Below are 14,534 nucleotides of genomic sequence, written 5' to 3'. Positions count from 1 at the left end.
CTCTTTCTCGTGGAGCTTTTTCATTGGTCGAGTGTAGCTACGTGAAACGGTATATATGTATATAGCTGGCTTTAGGCCTGAGTCGACAGTACGACGGTGACAAGTTCTAAATAGACTCAGCTTGGTAGAGAAGGCGTATTTTCACGGATAAATGGCACCTCTATTTTCCTTATTTTTACTTTACCCCTATAATAAAGCAAAACGTACCACACGGATGAACAGTCAACCTATATCCTTTCCTCTTTCACCTTATTCCTATAGCAGATGAAAATGTACCTTCGTGGATAAATGTCACCTCTATCCCATTTTCACTTTATTTTTATCGTAGATAAAACGTACCTTCGTGAATAAATATCATTTCAATCCTTCCCATTTTCACTTCGTTTCTATGGTAGAAGAAAACCTACGTAAATAAACCCCTATTCTTCGTATTTTTACTTCACTTTTATAATTCTAAGGGCCGTATAGATTTCCTAATTTGAACCTTACTTTTACGATAGAGCAAAATGTACTTTCTCGAATAAGTGTCTTCTCTATTTTCATCATTTTACCTTGTTTCTGTCGTAAAGGGAAATGTACCTTCGTGGAGAAATGCCATCTCTTTCTTATTTGTATTTTTCCACTTCTGTCTTATGACTATAACGGAGGAAAATTTACCTTCACAGGTTATTATTCTATTTTTTTCACTTTTACCTTATTTTTATCACAAATGACGACGTACCATCGCGAATAAATACCATTTTTGACCGAATTCTAGCGCAATTATTATATTCCTATGGTATGAATTATATGTATTGATTAAGGCATGTAAGTTAACTGCGATTGTGAACGTGTCTCATCGATTTCCACCGGCAGAGTTTCGCGCGAAACAATCGGTAATCAAGCTTGAAACGCGCCAACACAAAAAGGTGGAGAAATTCGGAGCAACTACATAGAGACGAGAACGTAGAAGCGTTCGAAGGTTATTTATTGCGCGCGTCGTTTGTTCTCCCTTTAATCTACAGGAGATAAATACCGGCTAGCTGAAGCAACGAACTTTTAGCCGGCTGCAAACAGGAAGGAAAAGAGCAGTGCTGCGGAGAAATACAGTATCCGAAAAAGCGATTCATACGCAGCTATATGCTACACTGAAAAAAGGATTCGTACACCGAGTATACGGGGTGGGTGGAAAATCATAATACAACTTGCCAGGAGATAATTCTATTCTCAAAAATAAGGAAACAGTTTGGTATTTAAGTTTTTCATCCAAAGCTTTGTTTTCGAAAATATCAAATTTAAAGTTTATTAGAAATATCGTTCAATTTAATTTCAATTATATTTTGAGTAACGACAGTGCTGGCAGTAGCAGACCGAATTGTGTTATAGTATTCGTTTAGGAAAATTCGCTCGAAGCGATCGTATTACCAACCGTTAATTTGATGCTAAATTTGTAATGATAATTTGATAATTTGGTCGTCATCTGATTTACAGATTACGGTTTGCATATGCATCAGGGAACACGAACGAGGTTAATATACATCTCAAATACTTTTATGCATAAAAAGAAGCGTACATAGAGGAGATAATTTTAAATAAAATATTTCTTTATCCATTGTGAAACATTTAATAGATTTTATTTTAATTTAACGAGTAACGGATTGATTATCTTCTGTTCGTTATTAAAAATTTGTATTTAACAGGACGGCCATCGATAGCATGGTATTAGTCAAATCAAAAGTGGACATTTTTTGTCGTTTAATTTTCTGGATCGCGATTTCAATTCCGTATTATTTCGAGTTAACATTTATCTCGATTTGTCTTCGATCGCGAAAACCACGGAAATACCAATTTCCACCAATTGCATCGGACAATGGAAAATAAATATTTCACGCGAGCGAACGACACAGGATTACAGTCACGGGAAATCGCGAATGCGGGCGAAAAAAATAGACCGCTAATTTTCCGATAAACAATTTGTTTGCCAATTTGTTCGACGCCCGAGCGTTCCCTCGGCGTTGGTACCAGCGATTCTGCACTAAATTGTCGCATTGTATTAAACGTCATTACACATCGACCTCAATTAATTATCGGGTCGCGTGAGTTACGCCGGTGGTGTTAATTTCATCTGAAAGGACGCTATTCAGAAAAAATGTCTGCGCTACGGAGAGAAAAAAAAAATGTTCTGTAATTTAGCAACGTTCGTTAGTGAGCGCTCTTTTGTGTAAACGCGCGCTGAATGAAATAATTATAAAATTCTGATAAACGGGTTTTGTTTGACGAACGCGGTATCGTTAGAAAATATGTCAAAATCATCGTACATGCGAACGTATATAAATACGGAAATATATTCCTTATGTTAGAAATTGACAATTAAATTTAGAAACGTTGGAAAACTCAGAAGAAAAAATAATAGTTTACAACATTAAAGAAAGAAGGAATTAAATATGTAAAATATTATTAAAATATGTTAATTTTAAAGAAATGATTATATAAATATTTTTAACGAAAAACGGAAAATTCAAATTTTAAATACCTTTTTCATGATTTTATAAAATTCTGGTAAAATGTTATTATGCATCAGAGCAGTGAAGGCGATATGATATAATATTCTCATATCGGACACTGGTACTATTACCGTGTCGTTTAAGTTACGCAAATAATAATTATATCAATATTAACGATACTACATCATGTTATATTAACACTATTTAGCGGAATATTTAACTACTTCCTAGCGTAAAGACTCAAAGAAAGCCAGATATTCTCACTTTCATGCTTTTCACACAGAACATTTTGAGATTCTTTTTGCTGGAATTATTCTTGCTTCTCGTATAATTACGTTTCATTAAATTTCAATTATATTTTCTCTGAGTATCAATCTTCATGTACATACAATACTTCCTCCTCTGCTAATTAACGCTTCATGAAATTATAACAGCGTATAATTAGAATCAAGTGCTGGGGGTTGAATGAAAAATAATGCCTCGGAGTTTATATCTTTCACAGGGATTAAGGTACTTTAATGAACGAAAAAAGAAAACAATGCTTGGAACTTTTCATTTGCTTTTCTACAGGATTCCTTTCTTTCGCCACACACATATCCAAACTGGACAAATTTTTGATAGGGTCAAGCTTGAAATATGTAAACAATAGGATCACGTATTGCAATAAAATTTGGTCCTTGTTTTTCGAACACTTTTTATATCTCAAGAAATCGTAATCATGATTTTTCCTGCAAAAAACTGCATTTTGAATTTCTTCTTCGCAGGCAAGCTTTTATGGTGATACTTTACCTATTTCCAGAAAGTAAAACTGGTTTGAAACTAATAAAACTTGGAAAAGATTATGAGAAAGTGACTGAAGGTACAAGATGACTAATTCTTTTGTGACAATTTTCGAAAATAGTTCATTGTTTGGAGAGATGTTAGTAAGTATGGCAAACAAAACAGTAAATTGTATTTATTTTTATTTTTCATTTATCAAAGTATCTTGCTTTTTGCAGAAATTCTCAAATCAGAAACATTACTTTTCATTCAAATATTCTATTGTATATATTCTATTGTATGTATGTCAGTGTTGAAATATTCATGAATTAATTATCTCGTTTATTTAATTAAAATAACTTTAAGAAGAACTTGTATCCTGAATAAAATTAAACTCTTCATTAGTCTCTACAAGCATATTTAAATTATATACATATTTCCAGAGCTTCAGATTGGTTCTTTTGAATGAGATGTAAAAACAATACGACCCAAATGGAATGAAGCAGTCTTTTCATATTCACCCACGAAAATACGTAGTTTTTTGTACAAATTATAAAATGAAAAGCGTTACTTTCCATTTAACCTCTCGTATATTTCAAGCGCCAGTGTTAAAATATTCATGAATTAATTCTCTCATTTATTTCCAGTCAACCAAATAATTATATTTCATTAAAATGACTTTACGAACTGTTTATTTGTTGAATAAAATTAAATTCTTCATTATCCCCTGCGATCATACTGTAATTATATATTTATTTTCGCTGCTTTCGACTATGGTATCTCCCTCCTCTTTACTTCGACGTGAAAATAATATAATCTGAAATAATGTGTGAAACTTTTTTTTCTTGTTTCATCTTTCAATTAAATGTCACCCGATAATCAATTCTCGGAGTTCGTAAAATTCTCACTTCCTGAACCGACCAAACTGCTAATTGATCCCGCAGGAAGCGAAGGCGGTATAAAAGTAGTACCTTTTCCGAATCGGTGTCCGAATATATGCGACCTGGTCGATATTCTGGCGGCAGATAGGCCCGAGCGGTTTCGGGTGGTGCGAGTTGCAGCAAAACTCTACCACGTGGCGTTAACTCCAACGTGTGAAGAGTCACCACCGGGCCAGCTCTCGATCCACCCACTACACCACCGTCTGAAACAGATTTTAAGGAAACGTTACTACATACAGCATCGTTCAAAATACTAGACACTAACTTCCTGTTACTGTCAAAAATTAAAGAAATAATTATTTTTTACTTTGTACACGTATCATCGACAGCAACATGAAATGTTAAAATTTCATAATAAAAAAAAAAATTCATAAAATTCATAAACTTTTTTAAAAATTTTAAATAAAAAAAAACTCACAATAAAAAAATCCATTTAAAATAAATACTTGCAACCATCACATTCAATTTTAAATTTTTTATTTCTGTTGCTTAGTAATTTTTTTTCATACACAATTTTGTAAAATATTACAGTGCATCGTAGTATATTAAATTGTTACGATACCGTTAACGTGTATCATCGTGATCCAAATGAATTTCCTCGCATTAACGATTTTTCCCACCATTTCGACCGTCGTTTCCGACACGGCGATCGCAATTTCCTCGTCAGCTGTTGCACACAGAATCCACGCATTCGGCGTTGTTTGTAACTGTTCGACGCACTATACTCGGATACTGATGCTCGTATGCGAGTTTGGCGCTGATAATTCACGCGCAAAGAGTGCCAATTTAAATCGTTTAATTACTCGTCTCTTAGCGACTTTGATCATTATCTCTAAGAGTATATCTGAGTGTCTTGTACGTATCTTTGAATCTCTCAAACGTTCAGGGGCTTTGAGTGTCTCACGAATATATCCTAATTCGAAAAGTGAGATATGTAGAACACATTTGTTCCTAGGGCATTTTTTAGTTATTCTAGCGTGTAGATTTAGTTTCTTAAGTATTTATGGAACCCACTATATACAGGGTGTTCGACCACCCGTGGGAAAAATTTGAATGGGAGATTCTAGAAGCCAAAATAAGACGAAAATCAAGAATATCAATTTCTTGACTGGGGCTTCATCAAAAAGTTATTAAAAAATTAAATTACAAAATTTCAAATCATTTAGAAAAAATTATTTTTGGTTGCGGGGCTCAATTACAATCATTTTTGGTGAATACATATACCCCCGAAATCCTACCCAGTTTCGAGAAAAAAATTCGTTACCGAAAATATAATGTCTGATCATGAATGAATGATTCCCCTGAAATTTCATGTGTTTCAAATCGTCTTGAAAAAATTATATTTAGTTACAGGGGACAATTACAATCATTTTTAGTGAATAGACATACCCTCGAAATACTACCCACTTTCGAGAAAAAAATTCGAGAGGGTGTGAAATTTTTCGACGAAATTAAAAAATTTCAAATTGTTCTGGAAAAATTATTTGCGGTTGCGGCGGTCGATTATAATAATTTTTAGTGAATAGAATGAAAATCCAGTTTCTAGAAACAAATTCAATACGGGCGGAACTTTAAAAGTTAATAACTTTTTAACGAAGGCTCCATCAACAAATTAGTATTCTTGATTTTCGATTTATTTTGGCCTCTAGAATCTCCCATTAAAATTTTTCCCAGGGGTGGCCGAACACCCTGTATAGAACGAAGCTAAAAGCAGATTTTTCTACAACCTCACGACGTACTTGCCAGATTTTAAGAGCGTAGTATTTTATTTACACTCACGATTATGTTCTTTCCGTGTCTTTGACGCGTTCCTGCGTGCAATAACAACGTATTTTATTATTATCAGGTACCTTGACTAGCAGAAGGTTCTTCCAGAGGCCTTAACGATAACGATTTCCTGGAAAAATTCAAGCTCGAAGCAGCAGGTGCGCGAGACTCGACTCTGCCAAGGGGTTGAAGGGGGATTTCCTTGCAAATTACCAAGTTTATTTATCGTGACCACGGGGACCACCGACATCCTAAATCATTTATTATCGTTTGTAGCGCGCGAACCACTTAACCGTAACCTTCTCAAGCATCAATTCGTCAGGCAAGAGAAAAAAAAAATGGAGAAGTCGATAGAATCGAATCAGCCCTTCTAGGAAAGTAGATCGAAGTTAAGGAAGACGCGATGAAAAATTGAGGAAGCGCCAAGATACTCTTCGGCTGCCTTCGTTCCAGCAATTTTATTCCCCATCGCCGGTACCATAATCTTGTTCCTTCGATTTGCTGCCTCTATTTCCGTCGTTTCGGATCCAATCTAACCGCGTCACGCCTATCTAACTGACTCCGTTGCGAAAGAGCCGTGAAAACGTTTAGTGTCCTGTCCGATTTACGACCCGTGATGTCCGATCGTTCGCATATAAATTTTCTTGCCTCGTGTTTCGATAGATTTTCTTCCCCCTGCGTGGACGATAGAGTTTTCCACAATTTTCTTAAGTTGTACTTTCGTACTTTACGTATGAGCTGGAAGGTGTTTGAATTTTTGCACGATTTTACTCTGTGTCTGTAATTTCAGTGATACGTATTGATCACCATTTATTCAGTATTTCTCATTCGTCAGTAAATAATATAGTGGATAGATACCGTTGAATTAGTAGGATCATACCAACTCGATTTGTCGTATATTTAGTTGCACAGTGACATAAATTTCACAAGTTTCGCGGCACGTGTTGCACTCGATCCCATCCGAAATTCGGCCATCCCGATCGTAGATTTTACAAACAAGTAGACGATAAATTATTCACCCTTCTAAAACGCGTTGGACTTGATTATGCAAACTCGAGCGTCCAGCCTCAACGAAGGTGCATTAGTGCAACGTACACCAGAGACAGGCGGAATTTTATTCGACTAATTGATATTCAAAAAGGTATAGCCTAAAATATTTCGAATTCTTTTGCAAAGACTAACCATTACCATTTGACTTAAAACTTCAATTAATTAACTCTCTCGTAACTTTAGGTTTCCAATAAGCATTGACGAAAGCTTGTAAAATTATTTTCTCCTATCTTAAAGAATATAAATAACAAATTTAAGAACATCATTCTATGGTTTCAAATGCTCAATAAAAAATAAAAAATTTATTCCTAGCGTCTGACAAATCGAACAGTTTAATTTTTGAATTTTATTTGACGTGTAACAGAGAAACAGTAGCTCGAAACTCTTTTCCGGATAAAAATTTCGCCAGCCTCCGGAGGATTGTCGTCCATTTCCCGAGATCTTGCCTTGGATTCCCGCATCAGTCGACGAATGGGGTGGCAAGAAGTGCCATCTGTCCTTTACCGTAGCTGTAAATTCAGTATAATTCGCCATTCAGGCGTTAATTTCGCAGCGTGTCACGGACATTAACAGGCTAACGATCGCTAAAGCGTTTTGACACAGGGAATGTTCTCCCTTCTGCTACGACCTACTAATTCGAGGTATTTCGCCCTGACCGAAGAATACTTTTGCACTAGGGGGAATTCCAAGGAAATTGAAGCTCGCCAAGGGATGGAATAGCTCCGAGGAACGAGGTTCTTGTTTACAACTAAAACTTCTCCGAATTCGCGACACTTACGGAAACATTCGTTCGCAGGAAAAAGTTCCTAACCGTGTGAAATCGCGCGATCGAGAACAACGTTGATTCGATTTCCATTGTTTCAAATTTCTTTTCCCCCGTCGGTGATTCAACTTCGTAATTGGATTTATTGTTGACAACATCGGCGAAGTTTCAACTCTTTTTCGTGCAATAAGAAACCACTGGATGAAATTTGTCGAGTTGGATTATGCTTCTTTTCATAAGAGTTCATCTGCACGAAGTTGAGTTCTATATTTCACTGTCCTAGATTTACTGTCGTGTCTTTGGCAATTGTGTGCCCAGTATATTCGTGGGTAAAAAGAAGCACGTTTGTATTGATTAGTAATTTATACAAGCGGAGCATTCGGAGAACAAAATGCTAATGAAACAATCATAATTCATATGATTTATCGTATGGAGCTCGGAAAATCAATTTCAGACTTTGCCGATATATTTGCCTCGGAAGCTAATAAATGTAACTGTAGCTTCGATAACAAGTTATAAAATAGTTGTAAATTGTACTTTACAAATTATAATTTTCATCGAAGGCTATATTAAAATATTTTATGTTTATTTAAAGGTGTCTAACGATTAATAAAATAATGAAGGATGGTAGTTGAATTTTTAAAAAAAAATTTTTTTGCTTACATTAATTTCTGAATAGGTTCTAAAGCGAAGAAGGGTCGAAGAAGTGAAATAAAATGATTTTATAATGACTAATTATTTATGATTTTGAATACTGTGCTTATCTTTCTCGCTTCCATCATCAAATCGTTGCACACACGAAGTAATCATCGCGTCAACGCATACTAAATTAATCTTACGTGACTAATGAGCACAGATTATTCGAGTGCTGAGACATTAACTGACAGTGCTTAGGCGCTAGATAGCGTAATTGCTGTCCGCCCGCCTTGTTACGAAATCTGTTTCACTTTAACAGAAATGATTTCAAAAGGATACTTGATCAAAGTTAATGATTACTATTCCTCAAAAATACTAATTTTTACTCGTTCATCCGCTAAAGTTTAATTCTTTTAATTATTATACCACTATCATTACCAAGCAATGATCATAGAATTACTGTAAATCAGTGTTTTAAAATATGTACAACATAAAAAATTAAATATAGAATCAAAAATAAATTTTACAGGGTAAGCAATCAAAATATTTTTAAAGAACGGTACACCAATCTCGGAATTTAATTAACTGTCACCTCTGGTGCGAGTCTAATGCAAATAAAAAATACGCGATAAAAAAGTTCTTAACCTACGAAGTTTGTTTATGGAATAAAACACAAAACTGATAATTTTTTATTTATGCCATCGTCGACGCCAACGAGCGATAAGATCCCCCGATTTCGGATATGGTACGAAAATTAAAGTGCGGTAAAGAAGTTAAAGAAAAATACGGGGACTGTCGATAGGCTTATGAGATTTCTGTCTCTCTCGCTCCCGCGCCTTCACTGACCTACCCGAAGCTTGTCACCTATGTAAAAGCAGTTATAAAAGTGGGTCACGGTTTCTCGAGAATTTCGGTCGTCATTCAGCATGCATATTAAATGCTACACTTTGGAGGCTTATATCTGTGGAACCGATTGAGGTATCAGCTTGAAAGAAAATGTCTTTTCAATATTACATTTTGTATCATTTTTTCGACAGACCGGGTCAAAAGTCTCGCAATTCTTTCAGTTGTCAATGGTCTTTGGTCTGAAGTATAAATGCTAAATAAAATTAATTCATTATTATTAATTGAATTATTAACTGAACAATCAAAGTCAAGAAACCTAATTCTAATCTTATCAGGCTTATTGCAACACTACTGTGCTTGAATAAGTATTTTTTATTCTTCTTAGATATAAAATGTTTCTCCAAAGAACATTACAAGCTTCGAGACACTTCATTAGTTTACCACAATTCTGCTTCAATTTGTCTAAAACTGTGCCATGCAAGCAAAGGTGTATTAGAAAATAAGATTACTTCACGTTCCAACAATGATAGGCTGATCGAAATTTAAACAAGGAAATATTAGATTCTCAGGAGTCGATTGCCGGAGTGTTAAGTAATTCAAACTTAATGCAGAAACCAAAATGTAAATATATTCATGCAAAAACCAAGTATATTAGTCCCTCTGCGCCGGCTGCGAGCTGAAACTAATTGCATAGTAATGTGATGCGAGCGATGCGTCGGAATGCATTACACCGGCTGCGAAACGTCCCAAAATCGTGGAAGCAGATATTTGGTCGGAGAACAATAATTCTAGGTAAATCTTTCGAGCGATCTCCTCGTGAAGAAATCAAGAAACAAGGAAACGTAGCTGCCTGTTTATTTCAAAATAAACATAACAAAGTAAGAGTCTGTGAACCTTAATTTTATGGACTTTCTGGATTAAACTTACATTGTATAGTATCGACTCAACATTTCAATTTTCAGAGAATGTTTGAAAAATAGTGTTTGAAAAATAGTTAAAAAATAAAGCAGACTTCTGTTAAAAGGCGTGGAGTGTTAATGTTTGGCGTAGAATTTTAGATAATTGGATTATTTGTTCGATGGTCATTATTTTCAACTATCATTATTTTGGAAGAAATAACTTGACAGATGCGTCGAATCACGTAGTTCTAACACAATGACGTCTCACCACACATTACGCTAATAGCAAGGAGACAGTTCAATAGTATGTTTCCAAATGGATGGGTCAGATATGATGGACCAATGTATTTACCAGCGGGGTCATTGGACTTAATACCATTAGACTACGTTATCGAGTAAGAGACACTGTTCGTTTGATTGTATCCTATACTGAAAACAGTATTAGACGAATCATCGATGTGCAAGTGGATGTAACGAATAATTTCATTAGTAAATTATAGTAGCAAATTTCGAGCTTATCCTGTAACTATATCAGAGCAAAAAAAACATTAATTATCGTCCGTTGTAACAACTTTTTCGCCACCCACGGTTTTTCAGAAATATTTGTTTCAATTCTGTGCCCGTTTATTTTCTCCCACTCCCGCATATTCACGTTGAAATCCATTGTTCGTGTATTTTTTACATTAAAAAAGTCCGACGTTTTAATATGCAACGTTCTCCCGGTTACGACCTTTTTGAACGAAGAAAAACAAACATGTCGGTTACCTTTCAAAGTTCGCGAGATACATTCTGTTGCTCTTTACCGGCGAGATTAAAATTTCGAGGCGCTTGCGACAGTGGGATACACATACGCGAAAGAAATTAACGTAAAACGCGGTTTACTGTAACAAAAATAAAAACTCACAGTTCTGCTTTGAAACCACGAATTCTTTGTGAAAAGCATCCGATATCGTTCGTGCACTTTTTCCTTTATTCTTGACGAAAAAACTATAAATTAATATTTCTTGTCGTCCATCAAATTTTTCCCCTAACCATTGGGGTAAACAGTCTATAAGCATTCTATCCATCCCCCGATTACAGAACCAACAAACCCTCGATCGAAAGACGACATCGTCAAGATTGTTTTCGAGATTCATCCGAATACCAGCATCGAGTTCCGTCTATTTTATCAGCACACCGGCTTCTGTGGCCTCGCGCCTGTGCGTGGGTGGATCAGAGAAAGACAGATACGTCTCTGTGTTGTATATACAGGCTACGACAGTGACGGATAGTTTCCTAGAGCTCTCCGTTCCTGTTCGTCCTATTAAATGCTACCTACTTCACTGACCATTCGACTCCACCCCTTTATCGTTTCCCCCCACATTTCGAGCCACCCCCTGCCTCAAAGACTTAGCATATTTAGTGCCCACTGTAGCCCCCATTGTTCCTCGGGGCTAATTTGGCGTTCTAGTTGGCCGACGCGCACTTACAGTCCGACGAAGGTTGAGTAATAAAGACATGTTTATAGGGGAAAGGATTTCTCGAAGAAACGAATTTTCGCGACGAGTACAGTCGACGGAATTGCTATTGTTGGAAAGCTGCGTTTAATTGGAAAATAAACTCGATGCAAAACGATTTTATAAATACCGCTGAAAATCTAACACGATCTGATTCTATTTTAAGGTAGCGTTAATATTCCTACAGATGCTGGAGAATTTAATTTTTGAGTCCAGTTGTTCAAAAAATGATTTTATGCGTACCTAAAAGTTACTTGCATTTGAATCCAAATGAAAGAATTGGAGAAAATGTTTTTATAAAGTCAATCGATGAAAAACTTAGAAAATGATTTCAAGTTGAAATTTTAAAAGGATGGACATCATGTGTTGAACAGAATTTAAAAAATACAAAACTATGATTTATTCGAGTTCTTGTTTTAGAGACGATTCTACGAATCTGTTATGTTTTTAGGTAAAAAATTTCCCCGTATCATGGTGCATAAAATTTCTAGCGATACCATCGAGAGAGATTGTAGGCAGAAATAAATGCTAGAGAATGTGGGAAATTTCAATTTTTGCCTAAAAATAATTTAATTGTTTAATTTAAATTCCTGTGTGCAGCTAAAAAGCAGACGCGCTCAGGCACATAGCAAATCTCATTTCGCCATTTGAATTACGGAATACTTTTTACCATTTACACGATAACGCTAACGTGCCTGCACGTTGTTTGCATTTTAAACGATAAGTGCGTAAAATCCTATTCCACGTTTAATAGTAATGAGTTTTCTACCGAGGATGGAAACGTTACTAAAATCGGGAAAAAATGCAAAACATGGCATTCGATGCAGTATAAAATTGTACACTAAAATTAAGAAAATATAATGTTGATATATTTTAAAAATTGGCCAAACAAGCAGCTAATTGCAATATTAAATATTTGTATCTTTCGCCTCATGATTTGAACAAATTTCCATCATATTATTCTAGTTTCTTTCACAGATGCAGTCGTCTGATTTATAGTTCGTCCCAGTTACTCTAGATACACTCTGTACATCGTATTTATATGATTCGACGTACGCTGAAAGCTTCGAAATTAATCACGCCGCGAAAGTGGAGAATTCCAAGTGTTCGAAAGTTCGAGAAAGAAAAGGAGAGCGACTAAACGTCGGAAAAATTGTTGCGCGTTGCCAGACGATTTCCCGATAAATATATAACGCCATCGGCCGCATAAATGGTATTAAGGCATTCCTGATACTGACACGTCCCTTTCCATTCTCGATAAAGCGGAAGAAAAATTTGCCAGGGCCGGTGCTTATTCTCGGGCTGCTCGGGCACCGAGCCAACCAGGATGTCATTAGCATAATCGACCAAAACTTTGTAATCTCTCTTTCAACAGTTTACTTGATAACACGGGGAAAAAGGTCGACGCGCGTCTAAACTTTTCGACGACTGCCATTTCCGTTATTTATTTCAAATAATCTAAATAAGAATAAAAATAAATAAGCGAAGAGTAATTGATTTTGACTTTAAAACTGACGATCAAAGAGCTTTTTTTATTTATTTATTGAAAGTCCCCATCGGCTTACAAGGCATTCGATAAATCTAAAATTCTACAATTCAAGCTTAGAGCATAATTATAAAATTTAATAGTTCAAAATTCTATTCAAATACACGTTATTCGAAGGAAAAATAATCTTTGCTTGTCAGTAATCATTCTACGAATTCCTTGTTAATGAAACGCGGAGTATAAAAATGAAGATATTTGATTTTTTATCACCGTGTAGTATTAGAAATATTCTTGAAAAAAAAAAACAATTATCGACCGATAAAGTATTTATTCCTCGTGGAAATGCGCACCGATAACGTTGAATATAATAATTATTCGTGAAAAATATGATATTCCAGAGGGCAAAGTCGGAGTTTAAAACTCATCGAGAAACCATAAACGAAGGAGTCGCACCGCGAATGAATTTCAATAAGTAAGAGTGGAGATTTCGTCTACCAGACGGCTGGAATTTCATTTTATAAGGGTGGATGTGAAAATAACTGGAATTCCGCGACTAGCTTTGACTAGCATAACTTTTGGCTGCACTTCTCGCAGAGGTTAACAACTACAGATAATGTATATTCATTATGGAACAATGTCAAGGATAAACGCAATCGCATAGAAACTAATTAAACATATGTAAAATGTTCTTACCAACGGTACAAAATAGTAACGCTAATTAACTGCTTAGAACAAATGAAAATACTAATTCTAAATATAATTCTCTCGAGCTGTAAATAAATTATTGAAAATGTCCACTTCAAGGATTTCTCGCATTTTTGAATCTCGTTTTTTTCGGGGCTAGAATACGCGTGAGTACTTTATTCACCCTTAAACTCGTCGAGTGTCTAATTTTGTCGACATTTCAACATTCCTGAAAAACTGAACCGAGTCTCATTACCAGGTAAAAACGCACATCGCAGGTAATTAAAACATTTCTTCAATTTTCAAGAATTTCTCGACTGTTTTAAGCGACCCTTTCTCTGAATAACCGCCCTAATTTCGATCAATTCATAACAGAACAAATGTGGGAATATATCATTTTATTTTCATTCAAAAGCGACTAATACTTTTTTCATTTTTGTAATTCTACATAATTATTTAATACGATTGATAACTGCATGTTTTCGTAATATTTACTAGTTACAATTTGTGATATTTTGGCACGGAATATTTCTTAATAAACAGTACAACCTTCTTGTAATGGAACTCTCATGTTGCAACTGAAATCGTAGAACTAGAACACGAACAAGATACTTCCAGCCAAAAGTTTCGATTCTCTTGCTAATTTCTACCGAAATCGAGCATTCTGACAAATTTTGCAACGAACTTTAATGCATCAGATGCTAACAAGCAGATTTTTATATTG

General features: G+C 35.3%; 1 protein-coding gene across 5 annotated transcripts in view; it reads right to left on the bottom strand.

Annotated features, from left to right (window-relative positions):
* Positions 1 to 14,534, bottom strand: part of LOC143345237 (uncharacterized) — a 102,115-nt gene that overhangs the window by 29,066 nt on the left and 58,515 nt on the right. For all 5 annotated transcript variants that reach the window (XM_076772155.1, XM_076772152.1, XM_076772151.1 and 2 more), the window contains one exon: positions 4,214 to 4,386. In XM_076772155.1, the coding sequence (XP_076628270.1) occupies positions 4,214 to 4,386 (173 nt within the window). The remainder of the gene's footprint in view (positions 1 to 4,213; positions 4,387 to 14,534) is intronic.

This window comes from Colletes latitarsis, chromosome 9, assembly GCF_051014445.1.
Source record: "Colletes latitarsis isolate SP2378_abdomen chromosome 9, iyColLati1, whole genome shotgun sequence".
Taxonomy (NCBI): Eukaryota; Metazoa; Arthropoda; class Insecta; order Hymenoptera; family Colletidae; genus Colletes; species Colletes latitarsis.
The sequence above is the reverse complement of the archived record's forward strand: the minus strand, read 5'-3'. Positions and strand labels throughout refer to the sequence as shown.